Source organism: Embiotoca jacksoni, unplaced genomic scaffold (assembly GCF_022577435.1).
Source record: "Embiotoca jacksoni isolate LCO1_2020_lvr unplaced genomic scaffold, fEmbJac1.0.p SCAF_24, whole genome shotgun sequence".
Taxonomy (NCBI): Eukaryota; Metazoa; Chordata; class Actinopteri; family Embiotocidae; genus Embiotoca; species Embiotoca jacksoni.
In genome coordinates, this window is record NW_027185375.1 from 4,030,181 (window position 1) to 4,047,766 (window position 17,586).

The 17,586-nt window shown below is 39.5% G+C and overlaps 1 protein-coding gene across 1 annotated transcript; it reads right to left on the minus strand.

The window, feature by feature from the left end:
• Positions 1-13,270: 13,270 nt before the first annotated feature.
• Positions 13,271-17,586, minus strand: LOC138204152 (low affinity immunoglobulin gamma Fc region receptor II-like). The gene is made up of 5 exons (XM_069159305.1): positions 17,470-17,586; positions 16,632-16,970; positions 16,439-16,543; positions 13,834-13,934; positions 13,271-13,461 (listed from the first exon to the last, which is right to left on the minus strand). Exons 1-5 carry the CDS (start codon positions 17,552-17,554, stop codon positions 13,396-13,398), a joined length of 696 nt encoding a protein of 231 aa, XP_069015406.1. The 5' UTR covers positions 17,555-17,586; the 3' UTR covers positions 13,271-13,395.

A 17,586-nucleotide genomic window follows, 5' to 3' on the forward strand; every position in this document is an offset into this window, starting at 1 on the left:
AAAAACGTTAAAAAACAAACAAACTAGATTTAAGGTTTCAAAGGAGCTGAAATAAAGAAAAAGGAAAGATCGAGCATTTTGGGAATATACATTTATGTAGCAGAAACTATTAATTAATTCCAATTAATTCGCACACGAAATACTAAATTGAAGCCACGGTTTACTATCTCGTGTGCTCGTCATAGTTCATTCGTGCACATGAAATAATTTGATATTATGAGAGACAGCACAGTACAACAGGCTTTCTCTTCTCAGCAGGAAGTGCACTGTACCTGCTTCAAGTGTTAGCTGACCGTCTATAAAGTCGATTGCATCTCAACATATTGCTTTGCATAGCCTTTGCATTTACAGTGCATCCGGAAAGTATTCACAGCGCTTCACTTTTTCCACATTTTGTTATATTACAGCCTTATTCCAAAATGGATTAAATTATTTTTTTTTCCCTCAAACTTCTACACACAATACCCCATAATGACAACGTGAAATACAAATTTTTGAAATTTTTGCAAATCTATTAAAAATCAAAAACGAAAAAAATCACATGTACATAAGTATTCACAGCCTTTGCCATTACACTCAAAATTGAGCTCAGGTGCATCCTGTTTCCACTGATCATCCTTGAGATGTTTCTACAACTTGATTGGAGTCCACCTGTGGTAAATTCAGTTGATTGGACATGATTTGGAAAGACACACACTGTCTATATAAGGTCCCACAGTTGACAGTGCATGTCACAGCACAAACCAAGCCATGAAGTCCAAAGAATTGTCTGTAGACCTCCGAGACAGGATTGTATCGAGGCACAGATCTGGGGAAGGGTACAGAAAAATGTCTGCAGCATTGAAGGTCCCAATGAGCACAGTGGCCTCCATCATCCGTAAATGGAAGAAGTTTGGAACCACCAGGACTCTTCCTAGAGTTGGCCGCCCGGCCAAACTGAGCGATCGGGGGAGAAGGGCCTTAGTCAGGGAGGTGACCAAGAACCCGATGGTCACTCTGACAGAGCTCCAGCGTTGCTCTGTGAAAAGAGGAGAACCTTCCAGAAGGACAACCATCTCTGCAGCACTCCACCAAGCAGGCCTGTATGGTAGAGTGACCAGACGGAAGACACTCCTCAGTAAAAGGCACATGACAGCTCACCTGGAGTTTACCAAAAGGCACCTGAAGGACTGTCAGACCATGAGACACTAAATTCTCTGGTCTGATGAAACAAAGATTGAACTCTTTGGCCTGAATGCCAAGCGTCATGTTTGGAGGAAACCAGGCACCACTCATCACCTGACCAATACCATCTCTACAGTGAAGCATGGTGGTGGCAGCATCATGCTGTGGGGATGTTTTTCAGCGGCAGGAACTGGGAGACTAGTCAGGATGGAGGGAAAGATGAATGCAGCAATGTACAGAGACATCCTTGATGAAAACCTTCTCCAGAGCGCTCTGGACCTCAGACTGGGGCGAAGGTTCATCTTCCAACAGGACAACGACCCGAAGCACATAGCCAAGATAACAAAGGAATGGCTTCGGGACAACTCTGTGAATGTCTTTGAGAGGCCCAGACTTGAACCCGATTGAACATCTCTGGAGGGATCTGAAAATGGCTGTGCACCAACGCTCCCCATCCAACCTGACGGAGCTTGAGAGGTCCTGCAAAGAAGAACGGGAGAAACTGCCCAAGAATAGGTGTGCCAAGCTTATAGCATCATACTCAAAAAGACTTGAGGCTGTAATTTCTGCCAAAGGTGCTTCAATAAAGTATTGACCAAAGGCTGTGAATATTTGTGTACGTGTTATATTTTCATTCTTTATTTTTAATAGATTTGCAAAAATTTTAAACAAACTATTTTCACTTTGTCATTATGGGGTATTGGGGTGTAGAATTTTGAGGAAAAGAATTAATTTAATCAATTTTGGAATAAGGCTGTAACATAACAAAATGTGTAAAAAGTGAAGCGCTGTGAATACTTTTCGGGTGCACTGTAGAAACAACGCATTGATGCAACAGGCAACAGTTTAAATGTATCTTCTTTATGTTGTTTTGTGGTTCACCTCCACAGTTTAATTGATTATTTACTGTAACATCTCTGGATTTATTTTAGTCAGTCTTTATGATCCAACTTAATGCGTCAAAGACATGTCAGTGTGATGTTTCTGGATGACAATACATGAATGAGTGAACTTCATTTGCTTCTTTTTTTTTTTTTTTTTTAATTGCTCCTTGACATTTTGAGGGACCGAAAACTGCAGTCGTGCTTTGGGCCATCATTATTCCACATTTCAAACAACAATGAAGGCATTGAAGTGGAGAACATAAGCAGCGAACTCATGAAATCTCCTGCATCAAGCCCATCACATCAGCCTGTCTGTTGTGTGTGGGTCAAAGGTCACAGCATGGACACCACTGGCCTGGTATGAATGTGGGCGGTTTTGTGTTTGTCTCCCCTTCACTGTCAGACTTATCGGCAATGTTGATAAAGACAACACAAATCATCTCATCTGGTGGCAAGACCGACCACATCGCTCAGCTGCTTTCATAAATCCAGCAGGTCGGGCTTCAGTCTTTAAAGCACACAGACGCCAACATCCTGTTTGTGACACTGAGTTGAAAGGAATGCGTGGTATGGGAGGACCGCAGCGGTATGTTGTATAAGCCCTGGCAACTGTTTGTTGGTACACACACCTCCAGTGCACGCACACACTCATGAGTTTTGGGAGACAGGATTTAAGATAACGACGCGCCCATTAACACAGTCCTTTGTTTGGCAAATCCTCCTCCCATAGTCTCCACTTCTTTTGCAATGCAAAATGTACACATGAGTAACCCCCATCATGCATAACCAGACCCACTCCGTTTGTCAAGGGTCTTCTCACATGGATTTGACTGCAATAGTTTAAAAGCCTATTCCACAGATTTGAAAGCTTCTGCGGCTCCCTGCAAGTCATTTTAGGAATATGTCATGGCAATAGGGTTGAAAAGTGATTCATTTACGTTGTTCTGATTACTTTAAATAATTTCAGATTTGATCTTAACCTGTGAGTAGAGGTGCATTCAATGCATTGCTTTCAGCCCTTTAATTTTCAGTGTCTGAAGGAGGTGGGGGAGGGGGAGGGGCGTGGAGGGGTTTGGTATTACTATGGATTGCAGTCTGGAACAACATGTTGGTTACTACCACAAGCAGCAGGTTTTACAAATCAGTACGTCAAAGTTTTAGCAACAACATAAGTTATTATGAGACTTATTGACACTTTCTAATAGCCAAACATTTATATAATAATAGTTTGGGTTAAAATAAGTTACTTTATGTAAGTGAGATGACATATGTCATGTATTATGCCAAATGTCACACTTTATGTAAGTTACATAAGTTAAATATATTACAATATATATGTAACTTATGCTACTTAAAATAAATATGTTGACTTTTGCTTTCCAAGTGACTCCTGTGTCCTGTGTTGTCCCATCCAGCCACCCCGACCTCCTGCCTACTCTGACTTTAGCAGTCTTTGAACTGTTACATAACCTCTGTCACATGACTTCTGTCTTCAAACCTGGCCATTGGGGTGTGTACTTTAGCACTCAGGAGAGGAAAGATGTGATACTGACACGGAATCCTCTAGTGGACTAGTGGGTGTATTACACACTTTGGCATGATACCAGGCTGAACATTTGTTGACAACATCCAGCCAAGTCAGGATTCCATGTGTTGATGAAGAGAGCAACTTACAGCACAGCAGTAATACTGTTGTTACTACAGACGTTGATGTACAAAGCTTAAAAGGCAACACTTCAAATTGAATTACTTTAATTGAAGAATATAGTTATCTAAAGGTGAAGCTTTGAGAAGAGCTGCCATGCAGTTAACTTGTTGGAATTAAGAAGTCAACAAGTGTTTTCAACATTACTACTGATTTCTTAGGGTAGAAATACTTAAAAATCTAAATAAAATAATAAAAAATATACTCACTATTCAGCCCCCTTCACACAGTCCACATGAAACTAAAAAGATTTAATAGAGGAAATTAATATGGAAACCTGCATTATTTATTTATTTTTAGCCACTTGGGGGCAGAAGAATCAAGCTGTACATACAACGCAGACATATTAATTTCCTAAAACCACTGAGAGAGAACATGCTATCAAACATTTTACATATCGAGTAGATATGGGAACAGAATAGCATCTTTTGGCACTGAAATATCTGGCTGTTGAACGTGATCTTTGGCCAATAAATCTTTTCTGGTTAATGATCTCATAATTGATAAGAGTTTGGACTGTATGTTCCTAGTTGAAACATGGCTTAACAAAACTACCGGTGAAGCAACACTGATAGAGGCTTGTTCTCCTGACTATAAATTTGATCAGTCAGTCAGACAAACCAAGAGAGGAGGAGAGACTGCAGTGATATTCTCCACACAGTTTGGGTGCTATGACATTGGCCTTGGTGAATTTACATCATTTGAATATCTTGATCTTGAGCTCAAAGCTAAATCAATTGTACTAATCATCACAGTATATTGGCCACCAAAGCACTCAGCATTATTTCTGCAGGAACTCTCGGAGTTGATTTCATGAGGTATTACCAGACATGTTAGGTTAATTCTGAATGGAGACTTTGATATTCATGCAATAACAACGACCACAAAGCTAAAGAGCTTATAAATGTACTTGACAGCTTTGAACTAACCCAACATTTATAGGAAGCCACCCACCAGCATGGTAACACTCTGCACTTGGTGATAACAAAGAGGGTTACTCATGGACAATGTTTCAGTAAGTGAATTAACTATCTCTGACCATCACAGTATATTTAATGATGTGGTTGTAACCATGCCAAAGACTAAAAGGGAAATTCTGGTTCAAAAGAGACTCCTTGATGAAAGGGCTGAAGCTAAATTCTCTGAGATGATGAGATCAATTGAGCCACAAAGTCATGAGTGCTCTTTAAATGACACGGTTGAACACTTCAACAACACTGTGTCATCTGTTTTTAATACTGTTGCTCCTCTAAAGGTCAGAAAGAAGCAATCCGTCTGGCAAGAAAGGATGACTTTTCAAAGATTATTACAGAGAATGCTGGGAACTCAAGAATATTGTTCTCCGCTATTGAGCAGCTACTCAACACTAGCCCCGCCCCCCTGCAGGTCTCGACATCCATGTGTGAAGAACTAACGTTGTTCCTCAGAGACAAAGTCACTTCAATCAGAGCCAGTATTGCTGTTGATGTAAACACAGACGCACTCCAAAAATCTTGTCACACAGATGCAACCAACCATGGAAAAATTCACCTCCATCACATTAACTGAGCTTTGTAAGACTGTCACTGAGTGTAACTCCTCCACTTCCTGTATTGACCCAATATAAACTGCGCTTTTTTAAGCCAGTATTCAACAGTATTTCAAGTCATGTCCTCTAAATTAATAAACAGATCTCTTCAAACAGGCATTTTCCCAGATGCCTTCAAAACAGCTGTTGTAAAACCGTTACTTAAGAAACTTAACCTCGATGTCAATGCATTGACCAGCTATAGGCCAAATATCCAACCTTCGATTTATTAGTAAGATACTTGAAAAGATAGTTTCAGTGCAAATAAACTACTTTCTTAAAGAAAACAACATCCTGGAGGAGTTTCAATCAGGCTTTAAAGCACTGAAACAGCACTTACTAAAATAATCGGTGACCTCCCATTAAACTCTGATGGTCTCAATTCTGATCCTCTCAGACCTGAGTGGAGCTTTTTGATATGATTGACCATGATATTCTGATCAATCGTCTTAAGAAGTTAGTTGGTGTGTCCGACAGTGTCTTAAACTGGTTCAAAACATACATCAAAGGGAGGAAGTTTCATCGGAAATCAAGTGTCCGTGAAACATGACAGCTGCTGTGGGGTTCAACAGGGCAGCTGCCTCGGTCCTTTATTGTTCTCACTCGACATGCTGCCACTGGGGGACATCATTACACAGCACAATGTTTGTTTTCATAGTTATGCAGATGATACACAACTGTACATCTCCGCTGAACCAAATGATGATGCAGCTATGCGCTCCATCACTAAATGTCTTTTAGCAATAAATAAATGGATGAGCAATAGTTTCCTAACATTAAACGAGGATAAGACATAAATCCTCCGAAACAAAAAGAGAAATTGTATGAAATAATCTGGCGCAACTAACTCCGTGGATAAAATCAGAGGTAACAAGTCTTGATGTAATCTTCGATTCAGATCTAAATTTCAAGGTCCACATTACCAAGGTGACCAAAACTTATTTTTTCCACCTTAGGAACATAGCCATGGTACGGCCGTTTATAAATCAGACAGATGATGACAGATTCATGCCTTCATTTAAAGCAAACTGGACTACTGTCATGCACATGATTGACTTAAAGGTCCTCCTCTTCACATACAAAGCTCTTAATGGGCTCGGACCGAGTTACATCTCTAACTCTCTGGTCAACTATGAGCCTTCAAGAACACTGAGATCATCTGCTGCTGGTTTATTGGAGGTTCCCAGCAACAGCCAAAAGATAATTGGGGATTCAGCTTTTGTCAGCTGCTCTCCAAAGCTATGGAAAAAACTAGCTGTAGGTATCAGGGAAGCTCGCTAATACTTTTAAAAGAAATCTCAAAACATATCTCTTTACGTTAGCCTTTAACCAGCTACTTTTAAAGCCTTTAAATGGATATTGCTTATCTTAAATTTTAACTCTATTTGTGTTTAATTTTATGTATTTTATCTGTTCTTATGCATCTCATTTGAAAGAAGCTAAAACGTGCAGAGGAACTGCAGAAACAGGTGATAATTCCTCACGGGCTCAACACTTCAAGTGGCACCTTTCGCATGATCATTTAACCCATTGTTAATATACAAAATATTGATCAGTGCAGCGTTAATGCAGCCTTATATTATTTTGCTATTTTCCACAATCTGGGGTCGAAAATCTATTTGTTGGCAAGTGTAAAGTTCACATCATGAATATTCAAACAACCCACAAGTCAAAAAGTCATGTGTCAAGAAGCATTTCAAAAGTTCCAGAAGTATTGTGGTCACTCACATTAAACCAAGAGACGCCCCATGATGCCTACCGAGACAAACAAACACGTGGAGACAAAGAGCAGCAGTGTGTTTGTTGTGTTTCTCCTGCTGAAAGTTGGGCCACGAGATGAGCTGGACACACTGGCTGCTCATATGACCAGAGATGTGTGGCTTTAAAACAGAATGAGGTATTCATAAGTGCTCTACCTCCTCACGTGGATTGAGCTGAGCAGTATGTGTGTGTGTGTGTGTGTGTGTGTGTGTGTGTGTGTGTGTGTGTGTGTGTGTGTGTGTGTGTGTGTGTGTTTCGTGGAGACCTCTGACCACAAATACCCTGCATCGACACATGGTTTGAGATATGCAAAGAATTTTGCTCCAGAATTACTCAGCAGAAACCAAAAGGTTGAAATAGAATTCTAGAATAAACACTCTGCTGAACAACGTCACATTGATTTGTATACCGACTCATTTAAAGTACTGAAATAAGCTATTATTTTGTCATCACCATCATGCCTACAATAGTATTAATACCTGGAGAGAATTCTCTGATAATGGGCTTGGGCAATGATAAAACATATTTGTATTTTCTAATGACGGAACAGCGGTAAAGGGTTTTTAATTGCTTTACTAAAGGCTAATGAATGATTTATTCGTGAAGCAAAACGGAAGCAAACGAATGCCAAAAGCAAGAATCATATAAACAACAGTGAAAATTGAATGTTTAATTTTAGATGTCACTGTAACTATAACAGAGAAAAAAAAACGATCTATCTGAATTGATATGATTTTTTGAAAATGGTGCTCCAAGTTGTTTAATTTAATTTAATTTAATTTAATTTTCAAATTAAATTAATCATTTTTAGATTTAAGAATTCATATCAAGAACAAATTAAAAATCTTAAATTGGCTTTGTGGAAATAAGATTAAAAAAAACCTGGCTATCGGGGTGACCAAGGATCTATTGAATCTGTCTGTGAAGGGAGTGGATTCAACTTCTGTCCAATCAGATTTGTTCTGTTCGTCATAGAATCAAAGAAAATAGACATGTATGGCTGATTTATTTTGAAATAATTAAACACACAAATTCAATGTCTGAAATTTCAAAACTTGAAATTACTGTGGAAATGTCAGAGATTGCACTTAAAACGTCTGTTTGATTGCGCTAGGTGTTTTTTTTTTTTTTACCACTTTATAAACAAAAATGATTTATTTTATTCCCTCCATATTACAAGCCATTGAGAACAACCATATAAAGTATAAAAAATAGTAACAACATATGGCTTGCTAATTTGCTAAACATGTACAGTGCACAGTGAGTCATAATGTCATTAAAAAAGGACAAAAGCTGTTATTGAGTGGCATGGGGAGGGGGCAGAGGGGATATAAATACTGGATATTTTTCACAATCTATAAACCCTAAAGTTTTTAACTAAATCCCTAGACCTTCCTCAAAGGCATGGTACAGCAACTTCTTATGTAAAATACATAGTGAATTATAAATATATCATGTGTTATCATGTTTATGCTTATTTATTGCTGGTAATGCAATAAAAACATGTAAAAAAAAAAAAAAAAAGACAACTAAACATCAAAATATGAGAGGGAAAAATAAAGCAGAAAACTACCAAATAGACAAAAGTCTTCATCCCACCACAATTTTTCCTTCCCACCTGTGTCTCCTGACTCCAGGGCCTCATCCTCCTCCACTCTGGACACCTAATCCCCATAAGTCTTCATAATGCGCCGGGCAGGGGGAGAGAGAGGAAGTGGAGAGAGGAGAGTCTGAGCTTAATGACCTTGCAAGCCGATTACAGGCCAGCTGCGTTTCACAAACAGCTCTGCGAGGCCGCGGAGCGAACAGCCTGAACGGCAACAGCCACCCACCAAGGGAAGTCATGAATCAAGCTCAGGTTGAGAGCAGAGATAAAAATATATATAAAAAAAAGATGTGCCTGTGCTGTACTGTACAAAGTGCTGATCAGAATTACTGTCTGAAGAGCAGAGATGGAGCTCATCTACCGCTAGAGGGCAGCACATGCGCTCTGTAATTACACAACTGCCCTGGCTGGAGAAAGTGTGTCACTTGGCCAGTGCTCCCTGGTGGGCTGATGGAGCGATGACCTGACCTAAAGACAGAAAGTATCACAGAGGTGGATTAAGAGGCAGCCTGATGCCTCCGATCAAAGAGGATTAACAAAGTTTCCTCTGCTGTGTCTTTCAATCTCCGAATCCCTTTGTTGCTTTTGGGATGTCTGGTACCTCGCCAGGTGTAAACACAATGCAGGTCAGCTATCAGCTCCGGTCAGGTTCAGTGAGGAGTATCAGTTCACCTTGTCAAGCTGTAACTGCAGTGTGATTATTATTGTGAAGGTAAAGTAACTTTTCAAATGTATAAATAGTTTACATATTACTAATATGTTAATAATGTGATAAGCAATGTAATTATTTGAATGACTTGATCAAAGCAATGTATTTACATTACATTTAACAATTTTCTTGAACACACATAAACATCCTGGGCACTTTCGTTTAGGCCGTGATGTATTTTCCAAACTGTGGTGTGTGTGTGTGTGTGTACCAGCGGTGGTATCAAGCGGTAACCAAACCATGACGTCAACAGTTGGTCTTTGAACTGCTGTTTTGAGGCCTGGAGTTCAGCACTCAGGCTGTCGGCAGATACCCGACTGCATTGCAGACCTGAAAATAAAACCAGACACACCGTCTGAGCATGCCACTCTTTAATGATACTCATCAGATGGAGAGGCAAAACACTGATCAGAAGGAGTGACTTTGGCGTATGACACCATTGTGACCTGTGGAAAAAAATGGATTGACTTTGTATTTCATGAGAGAAATTTAATTGGAGTCAGTGAAGCCAGAGGTTTTTTTGGAACCAGTCCCTGAGCGGTCCTTGGTCGTATTGCACTTTAAGGCACATCCCAACCAACATAGCATAATGCCAACGTTAGCGTGACGCAGTCAGAGTTGGACTACTCCGTCACTGATTTCATCAAGCACAATGAGAGGAATTTTGCTGAGCGGCTCAGTGGCGCCACCGCTAGAAAGAGATGTAGATGTATTCTTTTCTTGTGAAACAGTGGCCTCATATTGTCGTTATTAAGCCTTTCTGGTGCTATTGGATGGTTGAATCAAAACAATTGTTCGTACTCGGGAAATTTCAGTTGGGTCAATGTAACCCCTTTGTAACCATCAACATTTTTAAGAGCAACTGTAATTTAATTGCATGTATTTATATCTATTATATTCATATTTATTCCATATAGACTGACTGTACGGGATTAAATTATATACACGATGCCATTACATGACAAGCGTTGTTATCTTAGTAAGGTTTCATGAGATATGTTTATGTCGACTTTTAACTGCCTGTGATGTCGTGATATGATGTTTGCGCAACTCTGTGAAGTAGCGATGTTCTTTCCGTGTGGCTGACATGCATCTGACACGAAGCCACAGCTCAGACCACTCGGGTGAGATTTTGCAGTTGTCCCTCTGGACTGCACATTTCTGACGAGGCGAGACGATTTCCGAGTGTTAGAGATGGGATGATAAGGTTATGCTCAGCAGTGTGTTGAAACCTTGGAACAGTTTCATCGTATCGAGGTTTCCTCCGCTCACAGATATAGAACATGAAAACTTTGTATTCTCACCTGACATACAGAACAAACACTCTGTACACTTTTAGCGCCCCCTTGTCCTATTCAGACGGAAAGCCCAGTCATCATTCAAACACGAGCGAGGCTATTTGACTAACCTTAAAAACACCTTCCATCACACACCATCGTCCATTAATCTCACTCTCAATATATGAATACGTGGATGTAGTTTTATTTCTGCCACATTAGTATTCAAAAGTAAATTTCAGGTCAAGTTTGTTTTATGTTGGTATCTTTGAATGCTTGTCATTCCATATATATATAGCACATATGTTGATGTTTTCATGTCTGCTATATACAAAGTTCTGTTATATTGTGCATTTCCCCTCCTTTTTCTTCATCTCACTGTCACTTTGTCACAAAGCTTGTAAGAATCAGGATGATGTCATCGCAGACGCAGGTAGACATAAACCCTTGGAAGTCCACCTCAGAGTCTCCGTTCACATCCAGTGCATTTATTATCTTTTCCACCTCACCACTGTACTTAATTTCCTGTGTACACACACAAAACAAAACCAGTGCTGTATATTGTTATTGATTAAACAATTACTGTTCCTATTCAGGTTCAACAACAGATCTTTAGAGGTAGAAATGGCTTTAAGTTGAGACTTACTATATTTCTCAAAACCCATAAAAACCCACTCTTACAAAACATTCTTCAATACAATATTGCAGAATAACAATTTAATTAAAAACCTTTTTACAGACTCATGGTCCAATTAAAAGGCAGCATTGTTGTACTAATTTGTTAATTGCTCTGTGCCTGAGGCCTCACCAGCCTTCAATGTTTTACTTTAATATCAACCCACCATATGTACAAGACATACAGAGGGATCCCAAATATTGTTTCTCACAGTCCCACGGTGGACAAAACAAAAAAAAGATAAAACAAGAAAAGTGTAAATACATAACAATAAAAACAATAAAACAGACAACAACCACAGTGACACGAAACTGCAGTATATATAAGTACAACATAGTGCAAATACAGGTCCACAGTGCAAAAGTTCAGACTTTATGGGGAAAGGGGGAGAGAGAGAGGAGAGAGTTCAGCATCCGGACAGCCTCATGGGCGAAGCTGTTCCTCAGGTATCTTGCGGTCGGAGGCGGTGCTGCTGTTCCCGCGCCACACAGCGATGCAGCTGGTCAGCACGCTCTCCGTGGCGCCTCGGTAGAAGGAGCGCACGATGGGTGCCGAGGCTCGCGCTCTCTTTAATTTGCGGAGGAAGTAGAGGCTTCCACTGAAGCGGTGCTATTCAGCATATAGTACATTTAGTGGATAAATGATGTATGTATGAGCACACGTGCCGGAGCCTCATCAAGCAGACTTCGCTACAGGGGGTCAGCACAGATATTCCTCTTCAGAAGTGTACAGTACCTCGAACATGTCAGGCAGCTCCAGCTTGATCAGAGTCTTCACTTATTTTATTTTTTTTTGCTCAGCGTATTAGGCTCTCCATCTGTACCTGAGTGGTCACAAAAGGCCTTCGTCAGGAAGCCGGTGGCTGCATACAGGTCAGGGGTGCACATGGTTGATGCTTGATAGGTGGTCAATAAGGCAGAGTGGAAATTCTGAGATCAGCACAGGTCGAGAGAGCAGTAGATGTGCAGGGAGCGCATGAAAAGAGCGGACGCTCTTTATGTACCTTTTGCCAAACCCATTTTGCAAAAGTCACAAGAAAAAGAAGTCAAAGAAAAGCTCCAAAAAGCCTATGCTTATGAAGCAATGAGCCAGTGGGAGGTTTTAAGTGTTCTCTCTGCTCATTACATTCAAGGTGTGATCACAAATGCACACGGACCATTGGTCACAACCACATGTGTGACTCAGACGCTGATGTTGGTCTCACAGCATATTAACTCAGAATACTCGCTCACGAAGGTTATAAACATGCTGCACTCTATTTATGCGCAACAGGGAAAGTCCCAAAACTTTTTGATGGGGCGCTTACACATTGTGTACTCTTTGTAAGTACGATAGCATGTGGGTATTTCCTCAGTCCATTGATATGAGTAGAGTTAGGACACGATGTTATAACCTCAATGAAGAATTAGATACGATCTGTTTCCTGTGACTTACCTAACTCTTTACCAGTGGGTGCCATCTCCGATGTACAGGGTAACATTTGTAGGTGTATACTGTCTCAGTCTGTGCATGAGAATCTGTCAGTCGAAGAAGCCTAACATAATCTGCGGCGCACATGAACTGAAATGTGTGAAGATAAAGATGGTTGAGTGTGGTCTCAGCAAAACATACTTCAAGTAATAGTCTTTGATTCATTATTTTACACGTACGAGTTTTATGCATCCGAAGCAAGACTTTGATTGTAAACAGGCACTCTTTTTATTTCCTGTCACTGACCTACTGTGCAGCGACGCCGCTACACCACACTTTCCACTCTGTGCCTTTTATGAGTTCAGAAGTCATTGTGAAACCTGCAGCTATTGCGGCACGATCAATAGCCATCACTAATGTGGACCACCAACTAGGTTGTATGATGAAGTCAAAACTGCAGCTTCTGCAGTACTTTCTGTCCTCGGTCAACGCTTTAAATGAACCAAACAAATGATAACACTTGGTTTATAGAAACATAGCAAATATTTACACTCATATAAAATCATTCACATCATTCAGGTAAGTAAATGAATGGACATTATATACATGCTGAACAGAAAATGCTGGAGCAGATCCTCATCCAGTTTCTTTGGTCTCCACGCGCTCAAAGTAATCGAAGGATTCGTACACAGGTACCTGACACTGGAGGGGACACAGAAATAGAAGCAGTCATTGCAAACACGCTGTATCAGTACGTCACAGTTTGTGGAGCTCAGATGGTTGATATCTTCTAATGTGCACAATATAAAAGTGTGAGTGGGTGTGAGCAATAGGCAGAAACAGGATGTCCATTATATGTTTTTGGAAGTCACACAATATATAACTGTTAAAATGGACAAAAAATATACCCACTAAAGCTGGATCAAAGTACACAAAGTGTGGCTTCGTCTGAACTGCTAAGTAGACACGAGGGTCACATCAAAAGTTGTATTTTGTTGTTTTTTTTCCACCATGCGATCACGTTCCTCCACATCACCGGATGGAATGTCGCCTCAGTATACAACTCATACTCACCCACTGAGAGGAGCCTCTGGAGGAGCTGGTGCTGTGTTTGTCCATCTCTGCCTCCTCAGAGTTGATGTGGGGAACCTCGTAGATCACCCTGACTGCTTGTGCTGAACACAAACACACACACACACACACACACAGAGAGAGAAATGTTTACCTGTTTTGTTGTACGATTGAAATGAAATGCCTTATTTGATCTAAAATGTCCATCACGGTCACTCCTGTCACTCTAACAGTTAACTTCTTTTTTTTCCTTTTTTTTTCTAATCTTTTCATTGATTTTGCAAATACTTAAGACAGAAAAGGAGAACAGGACTACCCCCGAGAATTTGGGATATACAGGATATTACATTCAGTTAGTAGCGCTTAAAATGGCACTTACTGACAGCACTTTGTAGTTTGGCTTTCTTGAAGAAATTGTGTTTTCTTGATTCCTGTTGTTCTGGGTTTTGTACCCCCGTGGTTGAAATGCACTTATTGTAAGTCGCTTTGGATATATATATATATATATATATATATATATATATATATATATATATATATCCGTTTACGTCTGACACTAGTTCTGTACCTGCTACAACTACAAAGCTACAACTAATGCTCCATTCTAGTATCAGCATTTTCTATACCAACTTATCTCTAGTCACAGTCACAAGGGCCTGGATCTTTACACCCAACCAAGACCCACCAGTTGCCAAGCGACAATGAGAAAGAGGAGGACCGTGTTTGAGCGTTGGCACGAAACCATTGTTTCTTTTAAAACATACACCAGACTTCTTTGGCTTATATCCTAAACATCACATTGAACTAACCCCACTACAGCAATACATGTGTAATCCTTGGTTCTATAAATGTTTCATTGAAATGATACCCTGTTGTATCTTATGTTTAAATTAGTGACGCCCCTGCAATTGACTTTTCCGATATGAATCAGAGATGAACCAGAAGGAGGAGTAGAAACCATAAAACTCTTGCATATAAACTTCCTCCAGGATGATAACTGTGTACAAGTCTAAGTGAGTAATACTAATGGTACTGTTGGTATCCAGGCAGCCAGCACCCGAACTGGGTTCATCTGCAGCATGCTGCCGTGGACAGTTACAGGGTATAGAAGATTATCAAAACCCAAATGTTTCTACGCCAAAGGTCATAGATTGTTTAAAAAAAAAACAAAAAAAAAAAAAAAAAAAACAGAATAACGCAATAAAACAGGACTTTAATATATAAAGTATATCACTCATTTTGGACTTCCAAACTGTGAGAATTTACCCTCATCTATAGAAACAAGCGCTGTGCTATTGTTAGAAGTCCTTTTGTCTTCTGCCCAGTTAAACACTTTATCTTTTTGTCTCGTTTCCAACTTGAAAGATAATTTCAAACCAAACTTAGCTCAACTATGCTATAATCAATATTTTATATTAATTAGTATAATGATATATTTAGATATTGTATTATTTTAAGTCTGATATTTCCCTATTGAGTAAACACCCAAACAGACATATAGGTCAGACTTATATTTGTTAGGTTGTTAGAAACTCGTCTCTTTATGAATTCTGCGGTTGTTACGTGTCTGGGTGTGTAAATAGTCTGAAATTAAAAGTGTTTGCCATCATATGTGCCATTTTAACAATTCACATTGATGTCAGCGCTGCGCTGCCAAAAACGTTATTGATGTGGGTTTAAGATGTAGTTTCATGATTATGTTTGTGACATTAAAACGCAGTGACATTTAACATTTATCAGTTGGCTATAAATTCAAAAGTGACTGTCTGCTTTCACTTTAAACTTGAGACTGACTGCTCCGTTAAAGTTGATAGAAACACAGCAACCGTACGCAACCGTAAGGTTACCGGACACCTGACCACACTGATGACTTCATTTTGTATTACAACATTGTAATTGGGTCTGATTTTTTTCTTTTTTGGCGCCGTTGTAGTTTGGTTTTGGTATTTATTTTACTGTTGCACTCAATGAATTGAAACTGGCATTGTTAAAATCAAATTGATCAAAATTTTGGGGAAGTCGCAAAGCTTTTCTTCTGGTGAAATAAACGCCAGCCATTTCTGTTTTTCAAGACATTACACAATGTTGTCTCTTCAGAGGAAACGGTTACAAATTTTTGAAGGAACTACTTTGACGTCTGACGGTGTGACGACGAGCCACATCGTTTGTGTGTCGTGATGTCGAATTTACCCAATTTACAGGGCATTTTGTTAAAACTGTTATTTAGAGACCCAAAAGAATACGTTAAATTAACACATTTTTGAAAACTCAATAGCAACTTCTGTTTCAAGGAACAGAAAGTCTGGATATCTCTCGAACCTTACTATCGAACATTTTTTAAACTGATCAGTAGTCCCTGTGAAACATTAAACAGTCTGTCCTCTAAGTAACAGATTTGAAATGTTATTTTTCCTTTCAGACAAAATGCTCTTTCCCCACCATGATATTTAAGGAGTGTCAGATGACTCGGAGACATTGAGCCAAAACTGTCATCACTGCTACACTAGAGCTGTGTAGGAAACGTCTTTTTGTCTTTATTGTCTGGGACAATGCATCAACTGAGTTTCTGATCCTGAATAATAAAACAAAAATAATAATTGTTATGTACCTTGTTTTCTTCGCACAATGCAGAAACAGACGAGAGCGATGAGAACCAGCGGACTCACTACAGCCAGAGCTATTATCACAGTGATCGGTGTATTCTTCGAAGAACCTGGATGTCCACAGATGAAAAAGAAAAATCATTCTATATTAATCAAACCATTAATACAACACTATCAAGCTGTATTTTTCTCACCTACCTTCTGCTGTGTTGTTATCTGTGCCATTTTTATCCAAAACTGTGATGACTGAACCGTTTCCTGTGTTCGATTGTAAAGATGGTATCTCCACAGACACCTTGCAGATGTATATCCCTGAATGCTCTTTGGTGATATTTGGAAAGGTCAGCATTGAACAGTTATTTGTGTCATTTTTCTTTAAGTCGAAAATCTCTTGTGTAATTTCTGTTTGATTTTTGAACCAGATAACTCTCACTCTTCCAATCTTCTCTGTCCAGCAGCAGGTGATGTTCACCGTCTCTCCCTCCACGACAGAAACATCAGGAGTCTGGATCACAACAAGTGTGCCTGATGAAACACCTGTAAAAAATGAAACACTGGCACTGAACAAACTGTAAATGTTGCATGATTTCAGAAGCAAAGCCAGGAGATAAAAGTAACCTTTCATTGGCAGTCAAAAACGCACTATATGGACGTGATTTTAAATGCGTTCTAGTGGCTTTATTCAGCGCCTTTCTTTTTTTGTTGTTGCATAAATCAACACCAAAAATAAACAAAACTGTTGTCACACTTTTGTTAATTTAAAACTTGTCTTTACACATTTAGCAGTTCAAAAGATATAAACCATCTAAACATCTTGGCTCAAATCATAAGCCATTCAAAATATGACTTCAAATATACTGTACTTAGAGCATTCAATGAGGAAACATCATATTCAAGCATTCTTCATACAGTATTACTTGTTAATAAACTTAAATCACGTAATAACCTGAGTAATTCGAAAAGTCGAGTTTTGACCTTTGTGAGCAGACATTTGATCTATCTTATACAGCTTAAAAGTTATTGTGCTTCTACTTACTCCAAGATGAGAGGGCACAGAGGGAGGCGAGAAGCAGACTGCTCAGTAGAAGCTTCATCTTTCCACACTGACACATCACTGACATTCATCTCATTCTCTTACAGCTGCAAGTCCCAC

What these genes read in the sequence shown, in the direction of transcription:
- LOC138204152 (XM_069159305.1), bottom strand. Translation starts at nt 17,554, where the DNA reads ATGTCAGTGATGTGTCAGTGTGGAAAGATGAAGCTTCTACTGAGCAGT. An exon ending in CTGTGCCCTCTCATCTTGGA is followed by an intron (nt 16,971 to 17,469) that starts GTAAGTAGAAGC and finishes CATTTTTTACAG; the next exon opens with GTGTTTCATCAGGCACACTT. An exon ending in AGATAACAACACAGCAGAAG is followed by an intron (nt 16,544 to 16,631) that starts GTAGGTGAGAAA and finishes GTGGACATCCAG; the next exon opens with GTTCTTCGAAGAATACACCG.